At 32.8% G+C, this 15,860-nt stretch overlaps 1 protein-coding gene across 2 annotated transcripts; it reads right to left on the bottom strand.

Annotated features, from left to right (window-relative positions):
- Positions 1–487: 487 nt before the first annotated feature.
- On the bottom strand, positions 488–15,335 carry LOC130625450 (keratin, type I cytoskeletal 9-like). 2 transcript variants are annotated; one of them, XR_008981712.1, is made up of 8 exons: positions 15,160–15,335; positions 8,741–8,839; positions 8,167–8,273; positions 7,287–8,091; positions 6,563–7,209; positions 2,148–2,208; positions 1,534–1,623; positions 488–636 (listed from the first exon to the last, which is right to left on the bottom strand). XR_008981712.1 is itself a non-coding variant. In XM_057440551.1 (6 exons), the coding sequence occupies exons 2-5, from the start codon at positions 8,835–8,837 to the stop codon at positions 6,566–6,568; spliced, it is 1,653 nt and encodes a 550-aa protein (XP_057296534.1). In that variant the 5' UTR covers positions 8,838–8,839; positions 15,160–15,334; the 3' UTR covers positions 3,255–5,684; positions 6,563–6,565. The 2 variants fall into 2 exon arrangements, 1 of the variants encoding a protein (XP_057296534.1); XM_057440551.1 differs by lacking the exons at positions 488–636; positions 1,534–1,623; positions 2,148–2,208 and adding an exon at positions 3,255–5,684 and having other exon boundaries at positions 15,160–15,334.
- Between the last annotated feature and the right edge of the window lie 525 nt (positions 15,336–15,860).

The following is a 15,860-nucleotide window of genomic DNA, read 5'->3' as shown; positions in this document are numbered from 1 at the left end:
TTAATGTCGTGTGGGACGTACAAGCTGTGATTAAGTTTCTATAAGAGAAATTATGAACTGTGGGCACTGGAATAACAAGTCCACCTGGCAAAAATTATATTCAAGACCACTAATCCCAGACTTACTGTTACTAACACAATAGAGCTTTGAACAATGAAGGAAACGACGGCTCTTACGGCCCTGTAAGCCGTTCACGGACCAGAAAACACTTTTGGCATTTTAGTTACTCGTTGAAGGTTTTTTTCAGAAACCAATCAATGCTAACGCAGGAAGAGTAGAAAAAATTATTCTAGGAGCAGTTGGTTAGCGGCTGCTTAATTTGTCACCAAAACTAAACTTGATTTCTTAGCGACCCAGTACACTATAAAATCCAGCTGTCTCTACATCGATACTCACTCCCAGCATGTTGTGACTCGACAATTCCCCATATGTATTGCTCCACAATTTGTTTAAGGTAATGCTTTCATGAAAACGAAAAGAAAATATGTTTTGGCTAATTGCCTTTCTTCATTATATACAAGTTACAGGCGTTCTCAATATTTTTCACTTTATCGTCTTCATTGAATCTAGGAGATGGAACGGGCACATTATCTTGACTTTTCAACGTGTTGAAATACAGCCTTCCTCAGCAATTATCTAAAATATAAACATTAAATACTTTTAATTCGAATTTTACAAAAAAAAAACGCTAATTTTTACAATTTGCACATTTTTACACATGTTAACAGGCAGACTTGTTCTGACTTGACTCACTCCCGAAATTATGTTTAGCGTTTATCGTATTTCATTAACAAAAGAATAAAATAAAAAAGAACACGTTATTTATTTTTATAATAATTCTTCAACAGCGCCTTTATCAATTTATAGCCATTAAAAGCGTAAAAAACACGCATGAGAAGGATTCACGAAGTCTGGGAAATATGCTTAGCATATGCTTCAGAAATTCTCCTGTTACCATCATGCTTATAAAAGAACATGGACGTCACAGACTCCCAAATTTATTCTCTGTCGTTAAGCATAATATGGGAGTTGTTTTCCAACACTGTCCTTGGCACGTGGTATGGTTATTTCTGACATGAAAGACATTTATGCTTCATCATACTGTAGCTACCTTAATGGAATAAATTTTCGCGAGAGTTTAATTTCGCGATTTCGCGAATCGAAGTTTCGAAATGGTCTAGATTTTTAGATAGATATCCAAAAATATAACCAAATACTATTATATAATGTGCATGTTTTTATTTTAGCACATAACCGAAAAGCTTTCGTCCTTCGTCAACATCAAGTCTGTGTCATGAACAGATTTATCAGACGAATGGTCATCTCTGTTATCAGTTACAGTTGGGATAATGTCAACAAAACCGAAAATCAATTTTGTTATCGAGATGTAAAAACAAAAGGTGTGCGGCAACACAGGGTTTTAAAAAAAATGAATTTCGCCTGAGATTAATGTTGCTATGACGGGATTAACAAAAATTCGTCAAACAACAGTGGCAATTCGCGAATAACGACACATTGGACAACGAATATTACCTTTATATGAGCCACTTGCATTTACAACAAAACAACACGTCACTTCATCAAGCATCAATCGATTCAGCAACCGTCTGCATTCCCAGACAACTATAAGACATTATATATGCTTTGTAGAAGCTTGTGGAACGCTTAAGAACTTTCAGAAAAGCTTGCAAATTTAACTGAAACTGTAAAAAAAAAATGCTAAAAATAACTGCAATGGATTTTCTAAAGATTCTTAATTGTAATTGTACAAGATAATATTAACTTTAGAAAAGTTTGCAAATTTAGCTTAAACTGGCGACAATGTCACAAAATATTAGGTTTCATAGGCAAAAGTGAAGTGGATATTGCCATACATAACACACCTTTTACTCTACAAAATTAATTACTGCAACAGACGGAAGGGCGTCTATTTAAAGCATCACGGTAAATGAATAAACTGGTGAAAGCTTAATATTAAGTCAAGAAAGGGTCAAATTACAAGGTTGAATAATTACGCCCGGGAATTTAAGGAGCTAAGTTTTAAATTTTTTTAGGAAAACTGCTTGCCAAACTAAGAACCAATTATATATATGTACCAATCACAAAATTAGAGTAAAAAATAAGAAAAATGGAGGTAGAATAAATACCTTTGTGTTGCAAAGAGAGTTTTCTTCATTTCAATTTTGATATATCAACATCCTTTCATACCTAAAAACAAAAAGTTTGCTTCGAATATTTTCCACCAGGGTTGTCACTCTTGCTGAAAAGAGATTTTAAACAATACTGTCAAAAATAAGGAAGAACTAAGCAGATTTTCTTACTGAAAGATACTTAACCAAAAGTCACTATATAAAGGTAACTATGCACAACTATATAGCATGCACAATCTTATATTTTTTATACTTTTGCATGAAAATTCATATAAACGTTTAAAATTTCAAATTAACTGCAAAACATGGCAGAATGAACAATTTTTGAAAATTACATGAATTGTGTTTTTAAGAAGTATTGAGGTTTAAGATGTTTTGAAAAGTACACCCCATCATTGCTTTAACTTGACTGGTAGGGTCGTTAAGTTTATTTAAAAAAGCCTTGATTTTTTAGATGAATTTGAAATAAATACCATACAGTTTTTCATAAATTTTGTCAACCCTCTCGTGAGTTTAGATAAATTTTATTCACAAACTTTTGCAACTTATAAGAGGAACTTTTTTTTAGACGTTTATAAAAAAAGTTATTGACTGAAAAAATGATCCTGCCTTCGCTAATAATGACAAATTGGTTTGACTTGCTTTCGTTTACAGACACAGTTTATTTATTTTTTACTTTTCGGCTCGAATAGCAAAATTCCATGCTGTGACGCACCATCTTGATCAACCATTGAAAGACAAACCAATAAATTGGAAGCATAAGGAAAGTTATTGTTAATGTCTGAGATTCAACTTATCAAGGTTTACGACATGTTTCTGCATTTTGGTGTATTGCCTGAAAATAATGTAAAGGTGTCACAAAAAACTATTTTAATTAAAATAGCAACTGTAAAACAGGAGACCTTCAGTATTCCGTTTGTTTTTACTTCAACGTTTTCATTTTTTGTGTATTTTTTTTCGTTTTTAACTTGAAATAACATAAAATAATTGAAAAGGTTAAAAAATTTTTTTTTTCCGTTTGTTCTCTTTTTTATTGCGTTTTAATGGTTATAGTTAGTTAAGAAATGTTTGTATGCTGCCACCACGCTCTATTTGTATCCCGTTTTTGTTTTTTTGTTTGTTTGTTTGTTTAATATTTTAATTACTCACCCAATGATCATTTTTTTACTTAAACGATAATTTTTTGCTTTGTTTACCTTAAGGGTACAAATTATTTGTGGAAGACAAGTTGCAGACAAGTGGGGAAAAATGATTCATTTGACAGAAATTTTTTTTACAGGTTCCTATATTTTCCCAAAAATACGCACAGTTGAATTTTAATGGATCCCAAAGATTTAGTAATTTTAGTAGCAAAATCAGTATTGTCCTTTACAAACTCCTACATGAAATTGAAGAACAAAGAAATGGAAAAAAAGGGCTACATATAAAAAGAAAAAGGTTCTTCAAAAAAATATCCAAATTTGTTCTGCAAATAATTTGTACTCTTATGGCGTGTTTGCTTTTTTTTTAGATTCTTTGTATTATTTTCAGCTACTGTTAGAAGAGTTAACACTTTTAAAACTATACAGACCTGTACACTGTATTGAAGAATAATAAAATGAAGCAATCCTTTTAAATTTAAATTAAGCAAAAAATACATAGCCAGCTTTTTTTTTGAAATAGTTCACATACCTTTTTTGTGTCTTGCTTCACTATATGCACATCGTGTAACTTTCTTTATCAATTTTGAGTATGTCATGTATTTGATATTGTGTATTTAGTCTTTTATCGATATTGTGTGTATATTATCCATTGTTATATTGCAATTGAGAAAATATTATCTGTGTATGTAGTCTCTTCTTATGGACATTTAACCGTTCTAACCGAGTCAATTTAGTTTTCTTGGTATGGGTACTTTGCAGCCATTAGTGTCTCTGTTTCGTTCTATTATATTTTTTTGCTGGCAGCTTCTTTTCATTTTTTTATTAAGAACATTTTAAATTCTTTATTTCAAGAAGTTCATAACGATTACACAGTATACACTCCTGATAGCTAAAGCCTTAAGGAACCATGAAAAAAGGTTGCAACTATTCAAATATTTAATTTATCCGAAATTATACTATACTAATCGTTAGAAAAATCCTAATTGTTAGGAAAAATCCACGGATTAGCCCATCCTTTTCATACCACATCACGTGCGTATCGCTACTTGCGCAGCTAAGCTACCATTTTGCGTGATAGACAGACAGACAGACGCATACGGGTATTATAATATAAATTTGTACAATAGTTATCCTTGCAAAATATTCATTAGGTAAATAAAAACAAATCTATTTCTTTCTTTATGACGCCTTTTTGTTTTTTTGCCAAACGTACTGTTTATTCTTTTTTTCTTAATTTTAAGGTTATTTTTTTTCACCATTTTTCAGTGGAAAGAATTTTGGCGAATTTTAAAAAAAAATTGCACAAAATTTGCACAACGTTTATCCGCACAAAAAGTGAGTGAAAGTGTTTTCTTGCGAAATGTAAAAATTTAACCAAACTGCAAAAGTTTTGTGTTTTAAAATACACTTCTTTATGAGCAATGCCAAATTTAAACAATCACCATCAAAATTGCCAAAATCTTAAATATTTGCTGAACAATTTGTTAGGGGAGAATAAGTGATAAATAATAGTATAAATAAAATACTTTGAAAATAAACGTTTTTTTAATAAATTAACTTTTGTAAACAATGACTAAACATTTTTTGGAACGTTTTTTTCATAAGTATGACTAAACAGTTTAGTAAGTTTTAGTTTCTAGGTTTTTAAAGTCAAATGGACATTCTGTTTGGGCAGATTTAATTTGCTGGGCAGATAGCATTTTTAACATGAACTTCATGAATTTTATAGATTTTTTTTTACTTTTGTATTAAATTAATGTTGAACATGCAACACCAAGCTAGATTTTTTAAAAGATAATTATCAAACGTGCAACAAAAAAATTAACTTGTTGCAAATGGCAAATGGCTCGTCCTATCCATAAAAAAGTTAAATCAAATTATAACTGAGTGGCTGCATACGTAAAATAAAATCAGGGTGTAATCCAGCATTCTCGGTATATATACAGCTATTTCCCAATTTTAATTGATCTCGGATTTCCCAATTCATTGGAAAAAGGAACTGTATTTACATCACAATATGGAGCCATTTTATATAAGTTGTGAAGGAATAAGACCTTATTTCCTCAAACAACCTTAGTGAAATGTCAATTCAGAAATTAATGGCCCCTATTTTAGATTTCTGAATTACACCTTGAACGTTATCCTGTGTGCTTTCTAATTGAGTTTTAAACCCATAAAATGTTTTAAATTTGTTTTTCGTATGTTTTTTTTCTAAAAATAAATACGATGAAAACAGAATTACTTCTTCTCGTTCTAAATTCATACAAAAAGTGAAAAATAGCAAAAGCAGTACATGTGGGTGCTTTTTAAAATTTAGTCCAGTTGTGCATACGTTTTCCGATTGTATTAGAATTGTGGATGTTTTAGTTAAACGTGTTGCTTCTCTTCTCACCTAGATATAAGAAATTGAAACATTCACAGCACGCCTTAAATTCTATTGAATCAACTATTAAATCAGATTCTTAAAACATGCATGGCAAAGAATTTTTTAGTTTACTTTTTTTTCTAGAATGACTATTTTTTGCACGATATGTATAAAAAAAAAACAATCATGCCTATTTGTTTACTTTTGTTTGTCATTCATTTCATTAACACAATGCACAACCAGGCCATCATATTTCTGACATTTTTTAATACATTTTAATCTTTATTTTATGAATTTTTTATGAATAGGACCTACAATATTATTAATAAGACCTGCAACTTTAAAAAATATAAAGAAAAAAATTCCTTTGCACAAAAAGTATCTACACTGAAATAAACTCTTCTTCACAATGGAGTGCAACTTTAAAAAACCCTCAACACACTGACACTGGTACCTATACAAAGATAGCATTGAGTCAAAGAAATACAAGATACAATCATCAAAGGCTGTCTTATCTTTTAGCCTGTATTGCTTGTCAAACAATATATAAGTTTGTTTGTTGTTTTTCTTTGTTTTGTTTATTTCAGAGGTTTTTCTTTCTTATTGGCCTGTTTTATAATAAAATCCACTATCTACTCTGCTCAACTGACATCTATACCTGTGAAGCAATACTGAGCCCAGATGGCAAAAACACTTATAATATACCAGCATCAAAAGGCTGTCTGAAACAATTCACATAATTTTTTCATTGAATTTTCATTGAATTCAAATTACCAGCCTTAAACACATTATTGGTGGTAGTTTTCTTTAAAAGCACAGAAATGTGACATGCAGGGACACAGTGAAACAAAAGTTTAGAATATAATATTTGGTAAAAACTAAAAAATTAAAATATAAATATATACCTTTTAAAATGGTACATAACGGGACTGTTCTCTAGGACAACTGTTTCCATCAAATCTATTAGCTGACATGTAACCCCTGTCAATGGTTGGTTGCTGAGCTCTCGCTATGCCTCCCCTCCCTCCAGATTCATTGTACCTTTGCGGTGGTGCATCTTCATAACCCTGAGCTCTTGCAGGCAACATTCTTTCTCTTCCATTTGGAGCATTATTGTATTCTTCTCGTGTATATTCCGACAATGTATTTCGTTTTGCGTACATAGCCTCTTCTCTAGGACCTGCTGAAAAAGAGTCATCTAACCGATAGCCCTGTGTGGTTGGTCTTTCCTGCCTAAACTCTTCAGGCCTTCTCAATACATCAACACTTCCCACACCACGACCAGGTAAGTCATAATCAACTGAATTTATGGCACTCCTAGTGGGGTATCTTTCACTTATTCGGTCTGTTGCATAACGTTCATCGTCTATTCTTGGCAACTTCCCATTGAAACGATTAATAAGTTCACTGTCTCTTTCCACTCTTTGCAACATCAAACTTGGAGGGTCAAAGGCATCGATATGAGGACGTTTGCGTCTCTCACCTGCTGGAGGAATGTTGGAGTCGTAAGAGTCTCTAGGAATAGTTCTTCTTTGCAGCATACTTGAATCACCTAAATAAGGAATCCAACGGTGTTTATGCCGTAAATGAAAAACAAAGCAAAAAACAGGTAGATAAAAAGATACAAACCTTTATCTGCTTCTCCTGGATATTCTGAAAAAACACTGTTACGTCCTATTCGATACAGATCATCTTGCCTTCCAGTATTAGGATTGCCAGGCCCTCTTCTGTATGAGTCACCATAATCTCTTCCATAGGAATCTCTACCTCCTTTTTCACCAGAATCTGCTTGTCCTACACCAAATGAATTTTCCTGACTTTTCCCATAGGTATCTTCTCTGTCTCTTCCGTATGAGTTACCTCTGGCTGTCCCATAAGAATCATCACCGCCTCTCCCAAAAGAATCACCACCTCCTCTCCCATACGAATCTACATGGCCTCTTCCATAGGAATCACCATGACCTCTTCCATAGGAACCACCACGTCCTCTCCCATTGGCATAACCACTACCTTCTCCATAGGAATCAAAAGTACTGTCACGACCTGCACCATACAAATTATTGCGACCTCTGTTGAATATATTGCCACGGCCTCTTTCATGGGACTCACTACGCCCCCTTCCATGGGACTCACTATGGCCTCTTCCATAGGAATCACCACGACCTCTGCCATGTGAATCACCACGACCTCTGCCATGTGAATCACCACGACCTCTGCCATGTGAATCACCACGACCTCTGCCATGTGAATTACCACGTCCTCTGCCATACGAATTTCCATTCATCTCCCTTTGATTATATTGACCACGTCCAGTACCAACTCCTCGTCCCCTTGATCTGGTTGAAGTTAATGTACCACGACTTTCTAACACTGACACCCATTCTGGTGTTTCGCTGAAAGAGTACTTCACCTTTATGGGTTTATCAGCCATAATCTAAAAACAAGCATTCACAAAAACATTATTTGCAATCAACAGGAAAACAAAACAAAATAGTTCCAAGTAACATACCCTTCCATCCATTTCTTTCATTCCCAAAGTGGCATCTTCCGGACTTTCACACAGAACATATGCAAATCCTTTTGACAAACGCGTTTGTTTGTCACATATTACTGTCACTAAAATGTAAAAAAAAGAAAAGAATTATTCCTACTATTAAATTGTAGAGATTGAAATACCAGACTTCCTATTGACTTTTTTCACTTAAGTAGCTGTTGTAGCAAGATCATCCATCTAGATTGCTTTAGTTATGTGCAAATAATGTTGATTAGGATAGATAGATGTGCATAATATAACAACTAAGCTTAACTGATTAGAATACCTAAACTAAGGTATGGCCCCCCAACAAGAACTTATTGGTCTGTCTGTGTAAGGGTGGGACAACAAAACACAAATCATTTCAATACATAATATTTGGTAGACAACCAGAGAAGCCACTAACAACATTATTATTAAAGCAAATACATAATGGGGAAAAAATACAACAATTTGATAGAATTTGATAGATGTTCCTGTTAAAAATTTGTAAAGGACACACACACAAAACTAATTTAAAAACTCTGAAGTATCCAATGTTAATACACACCTCGTTCTACTTTACAATATTTTTCAAAGTCTTTCTTTAATGTTTGCTCAGTAATGCTCTGTTCCAACCCAGTAACATAGAGGGTACTAGACTTCATTTCTAAACAACAAAACATGTTTTTAGGACTATCACAATAAGCAAACAAGAAAGACCAGCAAATAAACAATTTCATTCTTTAGGTTTCTTAATAAAAATTTCGAATTTAAAAACAAGCAAAGGTCTTAAAAATCTTTATGTATATAACTTTTTTAGAGATTATATTTTGAAAAATTTCATAACAATTTAAGGATTTAAGGAATTCAAAAAATTCTAGTCATTTACCACCCCAATATTTGTCCAATACCAACAACACACAAAAATAAGGGGGGCTTTAGGGAAAAGGTAATTTTAAAATAAGATTTAGGGTGGGGGAGGGGGGGGGGGGGTCAACAATATCGTAGGGAGTAGTTTTTTATTCTTCTGAACAAAATATGCCGTTAATTTCAAGTTAAATTAACTTTTGCTGATTTAAAAAATCCCAAAAAAAAATCTAGCTAAACAACTGACTGATCTTGTTTAAGACACAAAGAGAACTTATTTTTAAAGGCAGCATGTATAGTAAAACTTCACTTATTATATGCAGTTTGTAGTAGGTCTCTTAATCTTTTGCTAACAATCCCATAATAACTTGGGGTCTGCACGTCCTCAAATTTCGTGAGTAAACATACATGGCCTATACAAGCTTACCCAGAAAATTTTATTGCAAACCAAACTGCAGATACCAAGTTTTTGCGTCATTATAAAAACTTAATAGGTCTGGGATGAGCAAACGATTTTATCAAAAAAAAAATATGTTTATCATTTCACTCTTATAACAACTATACATGCATTTTTAAAGTTTGAATGCACACTCCTTATCGGGTCTAAAATTACTTATGAGAGAAAATGTTAAAAATTGCTATTACTTAAATACGACATCGTAATTTAAGCATGCATCATAATTAAATCTAAAATTTTTTAAAATACATTGAGAATGAAAAAAGCGTTTTAAAAAAATTAAAAGAAGACTTTTATACCTATCAAACATAGCTAAATATTCATGATTCATTTTTTTGCTCATATATATAGTCATTAATTGTCTCAAAAAAGGGTTTCAGCTCACCTTTGACTTCAATAGGATTTAACACACAATATAGAAGATTGAAGGTGCTCAATCCGATTACAACCTCTTTTATAAGAATACCAAAATTATAACTAGCCTGGTCATTATTCTAATTCTCTGTTGTTCAAATATAGAACTATTGTTTTCAACTTGAAATCTCAGCCTGATATTTCTATTCATTACAAAAAGAAAAAGTGTGTACTTAAAGTAAGTACACAATTACATTATAAATAACTTTGTTCACTGTTAAAGAAAAAACTACAAATCAAGACTGAAATTGAAAAATTCGATTACATGACACACAAACTAGTTATCACCTTTTTTTTTGTTTTTTAGTTCTCGTATTATATTAAATATATGTAACAACGGAAATAAAAAACTGAAAATATAAAGTACTGGAATCAGGACAGGTAACATTGTGGGCTGTGTATCATGGGGGAATGCATGATCACCATGTTTTTGAGCACTGTAAACATTGTAAACATTACATTGCGATCATAACAATAAACAAAAAACATCAGTTAGCAAAATAGAACAAGAAACAAATATCAAATTATTTAATTATTTAAAAAGGTAGTTGTCGTTTTTTTAAACTTTAAACGTCTGAGAAAAGGTTTGAAGAAAAACAAACAAAGCAAACAACATTTTAAGCCCTTCAACTTAACGTCGCAAAAATACAAAAAGTTGCAGTTACATTCAACTATAAATCAAAAAGTTTTAAAGGTTTGTTTCTTTGTTTCTTATCTTCACAATCCACAATTTAAAATACGCAAAGTTGGTTTAAAGTTTCAAAACTACTTTCAAAAAATTTGAACGGTTTTTTATTTTTAATATTTTTTTCACGCGTGTTACTAATGCAAGCATGAGGAGTAAATAATAACAATTGCAGTATTTCCTGATATTAAATTAAAAAAAATTATTTTGTCAATAATTTTGATAACTTGTGATCCTCTATTAACTTGATACATAACTATTCTTGTATAATTATTTTACAAAATTATAGTAGCAATTTCATGAGACAAGAGAGGATAATGTAATGTAAAAGTCATTCTTTTAAATCATTCTTTTTTCAAGTAGACTAAGAAAGAGTTGGCAGGAGGTAATAAAGACAGACTTGAGGCGAAGTAATTTCAGTTTAGATCTAACACAGTCTAGATCAGATTGGAAGAGGGTTATTAATATATTCCATCCAACCCATGCTAGCATAAATATGGAGTTTAAGTCGAGAATGAGGATGATTCTGATATTTCTGTATTGTGATGTGTGAATTATGTAAATAACCATCCTTCTTAATAAATAAAAGATAATTTTTAGACATACATAAAATTTGCATAGTTAAAAAAATATTGATATTTATATAAATTTGCAGTTTTTTAATTTACTATTTCATTATCCAAGTTTTTTCATTTGTAGCTATTTTACTTTTGAAATTTATATTTTTAGATCTTTTATCTATAGTATTTAAAACTTAGCAGTCAGAAGTAACTTTTTGTCACATTCAAGTTTTCTTGGCATAAAAATAAACAAAGCCATTATCACTGATTGCCTGCAACAGCGATTTATGGAAGATTCTTTTCTAAGGTATGTATACGGTGGCCATCATGATCATAAAATGTTAATCACGATGCTATCACAAAATTATTTCCTACAAATCACTCATTACATGATATTAAGTGTCCTGATTTCGGCATATTATAATTCCAAAATGTTTCTTGGAACTGTGCGATAACTACTACTTAACTTGTCCAAAGGAACATTTACCTCAACGTGCGGCTTTGCAGTATCAATCGAGAAACGCCTAACTTTTAAACACCTCCCTCAAAAAAAGCAGCCCCTCTAAAAATTAGGAAATTTCATAAATGTTCACATTATCAAAACAAGAATTCCATGGACTAAACAAGCCTTACCTAGTGACAGGAGTGTTCATTACCAGTTTATTAACAGCAGGACATCAATCATATTCTCCCAAAAGTGCTGCACATAACTTTGATGGAAAACATAATGGCAGATAAGCAGGGTTGGTATCACAAACAATGGGTTTTTTTCTGCAGAGTCATCAAAATTGAAAGCGTTGTTTTGCATTTTTGCAAGTTGAGGAGTTATTGGATAAAAAGCATGATGGGACTGGAAATTTTTATTTAAAGTGTCCCAGCCTGGCCTTAATAAATATATATATATATTATAGATTGCACCATATAAGAAAAAGCAAGACATACTCAAACTGAGAGCTCTAAATTATTCAAATAAGTAATCATTTACTTGGTGGACAGAATTTAGACTATTTTTATAGGTATATATATATATGTATTCTGAAAAAAGTTTTTTTCATAAATTCTTAGTTTTACTTAGCTAAGAGGGTGGCGATATAAGGACTGACTTGGCAATGATGTAGGACAGTGAGGAACAGATATATAACTTTTTATATACTTAGTCATAGTGAGTAATGGCAAGCCAGAAAACTGTTTTGAGGTACGGGAAAGATGGAACTTTATGAATCCACAAAAATTGATGCAGTTCGGCGGGATAACAGATTTTTACAAAACTCAAGCTGGAAAAGTAACTAGCTACAGTACCGCTTGAATGTAACTTTACATGTACGCGAGTTTTACGACCTCGTGTAACGATCTCATGTCTACATAAAGAACGTTCCCATATCTTTTGTTTATACAGGAACTTAATTGCTTTTTATTGTTATTGTCGTGCACGAGTCAGAACAATAAGATTTGATGAATCCTTTTGTTGTAACATGTAACATGCCTGTTATTGCTTAGAAGTGTTAAGATCACAAAGGCTATTGAAATATTATTTTAGAAAAATGAACGAACATAACACATTAAAAGCATTTCTATCGGCGCTTTTCATTCTTACATTTTTAAATCTAGCAAAGCATTTTTATCGCTGTTTTTCGTTCTCAAACTTTTAAAATGCGATCTAACGAAGCTTTTCATCACTGTTTTTCGTTCAAACTTTTAAAATACAATCTAACGAAACTTAATTCTTCGTTAAATTTTATTGTCTTTCGTTGATCTCTGAGACTATAGCAATTAAATACAACAATGGGACACACGCAGTTCACATGAGCTCACATGAGCTTAAATTTCGCGAACAAGACATGAACTCTATTGTTTTCAACATGCAAGAATAACGCATGTATTTAACAATAGGTTAACAATAACAACGAAAGTTCTGACGCTACCAAAAGCTCATGCGAAGGTGATAACTATTGCGTACATGTCAGTCTTCGAATTTCAGATATATTTGCTTTGGCAAATAATTACCAAAGTAACTTCGCAATTTTTCAAAATCACTTTGGCAGTCCTTCGGCAGAAAAAATGCCAAAGACAATGGTCAAAAGCACTGAAAACCTTTGGCAATTACCTCGGCAGACTGCAGCATTTTCTTCGGCACTTTTTAAAATTAAAAAAATATAAATTGATGCCAAGCCTTGACGAGTATCAAACACCAAGAAATTCAATTGAGTTAATCCTGATGTTTTTGTTTTTCTTGGAACGATAATACAACCTTACTTAGTCATTCCACCATTGTGAACCACAAGCCGAACTGAATAAAACTACAGGGCTGATATTAAGTTTGTCAACACAGTGCAGTGCATTGGTTGAAGGGATCGTGTTGTCTACCTTCACGTCGTTTAAGGGTTTTACAACATTCTTCCTTAAAAGAGAATTCGATAGCTGGGGTTATCGAGACTATATGTTTTTTTATTTTTCATCGTTTTCGAAGTGGGCAGTGGAAAGTTATTTGTCATTGTGGCGATACGTTTGATGAAATCTAGGAGTATGGATAATATGAATATTCATAAAAAAGGGAAACCACAACAGTTGACGATCGAGTTTTTCTTCGGCAATATTATGTACGGATTATGTATGCATGGCCCGATTATGTTTTTTTTGCCCGGATTATGTCGTGGTAAAGGATTATTCTCCCGGTTGGAATATCAAATGGTACAACTTTGACTTGAGGGAAAACGGAGACATTTTACGGTCAAACAAGAGCTAAAGTATCTAAATTAAACTACAGCTGAACTAGCATAAACTCACCTTAAACTACACAATATGACTGGTTTGAAGTTAGAAAATATAGATTCTACGAAAAATCCAGCCCTTGATTATGAAGAGGTGACCGCATGAACAGCTTGTTTCCCCTTTTAAATCATAATTATCATAATGGTAATTCTTAGTATAAACTCCTCTTGTGGAGTACATTTCAACATAATATACTCTGAAGTATAGCTAAATTTCCCGAAACTAGATTTTGCTGATGGGTGGGCTCATTTTTATTTTTCGCTGGAATTGAATTCTGAGGATGACCTAAATTATTAAACTTGCGAATCTCAAAATTTAGTTTCCATGAAATTTCGTTTTATTTGAGAACAACAACAACTTTGCCACCAGGGCAATTTGTTTGTCAGAAGTGATGACGAATGATATACAAGCCGTTTCGGCCCCGATTATGTTCGTTCTATTCTATACAAATAGTATTAGGCTGTTGCACACATAAGCCTGCCTGCTCCGATTATGTTCGTTTTATAAGTGCCAAATAATATTTTAACTGTAGTACATAAGCCAGGTCTAAAATGAGGCAAGCTGCAGAATAGTTTTTTATTAAGGCCGTCATCAAAAATATGTTGTGTTCGCGTCCTCCGACTACAGTACCGCTTGAATGTAACTTTACATGTACGCGAGTTTTACGACCTCGTGTAACGATCTCATGTCTACATAAAGAACGTTCCCATATCTGACCGACCGACTCACTTTTGGTAATAAAAACCTGAGTCGGTAAGTCGGAAAAAGACCAGGAAAAAATTTCGCGAAATGTTTTTCAAAAAGAAATTTTTTTTCTCCAGAACTAATTTATGCCAAATTGACAAAAACTCGCGAAAATTAATTTTGGTAAAAATTAATTCCTTTAGGGCACCCCTGTGGCTACTGACAGTTTACAGGGCGGCGAAAAATGGTCTACAAAACAATATCGAGTGGCGCTATGCTGTCTGTACTGTAGCTTATTAAAGCTTACTGGCAAAATCTAGCTAACCAAGATCCCTTATAAGGGGTATAATGCAATCATTTTTTCCAGCTCTCGCTTTAGGGTAGGCCAGCAGCTTGTCCTTGTTAGCCTGATAAATGCAAGATTTTTTTTAAAGAAACTACAGTAATATTGCGTAGCTATATTGATTATCTTTGTCTGGAAACAAAATAAATCAGGGTAAAGAATCAATTCATATTTAATATACAGTATATTTTTTTAAACTAAAAATTACCTTCGATTTGGGGATCCAACGTCCAAAAAAGAAAAAAGCTTCACTTAAAGCTGCATGCAATCGCTAAGAACAGGCTTGTACAATAGCAATTTTTCCTTCTTGTTAATAGCATTTTGTAAATGAACATATTGCAGACCCTCCTGTTTTCCCCGTTTTATTACCCTGAAGCATTATTTTTAACCATATCAATATCGGTATTTTTGCGCGAGACATTACAGCGAAAATATTTAAGTAGTTAACATTACACGCAAAAAAGGTTACAGCTTTCCTACATATATTTTACTCTTCATTTAATTATTCGTAAAAAAGAAGCGTTGACGGCTTACCTCGGTCCCAGGGGTTCTCGCGTTTTTGACATCTACACCGGGGGCGAGCCGTTCAGGAAGCGCTAGCGGCTTTGTCATCGGAGGCAACAAACCCTGAGGTGGGGGGGGGGGGAGGAGCGTATGGTGTCCCATCTTACAGCATGACTATACTGCTTTTCATTCATTCGAAAAAATGAATAATAGATAAAGAAACTATAAAAACAGACGTTGATAGTTAAAGTTTATCCTAGCAATCAATTTACAAGGTAGCGTGTATGGAATACTACTATAACATTCATAGTTTGTAACTCTATATATCTTAAGCTATCACATTAATTCTGTTAGGGTTAAGATTAATTAATGTGTTAAAGTAGGTGTCCTCTTCTCACATTAATG

This window comes from Hydractinia symbiolongicarpus, chromosome 14 (assembly GCF_029227915.1).
Source record: "Hydractinia symbiolongicarpus strain clone_291-10 chromosome 14, HSymV2.1, whole genome shotgun sequence".
NCBI classification, from domain to species: Eukaryota; Metazoa; Cnidaria; class Hydrozoa; order Anthoathecata; family Hydractiniidae; genus Hydractinia; species Hydractinia symbiolongicarpus.
The sequence above is the reverse complement of the archived record's forward strand: the minus strand, read 5'-3'. Positions and strand labels throughout refer to the sequence as shown.

What these genes read in the sequence shown, in the direction of transcription:
- LOC130625450 (XM_057440551.1), bottom strand. Translation starts at nt 8,837, where the DNA reads ATGAAGTCTAGTACCCTCTATGTTACTGGGTTGGAACAGAGCATTACT. An exon ending in ATATTGTAAAGTAGAACGAG is followed by an intron (nt 8,274 to 8,740) that starts GTGTGTATTAAC and finishes TTTACATTTTAG; the next exon opens with TGACAGTAATATGTGACAAA. An exon ending in TCCAGGAGAAGCAGATAAAG is followed by an intron (nt 7,210 to 7,286) that starts GTTTGTATCTTT and finishes TTCCTTATTTAG; the next exon opens with GTGATTCAAGTATGCTGCAA.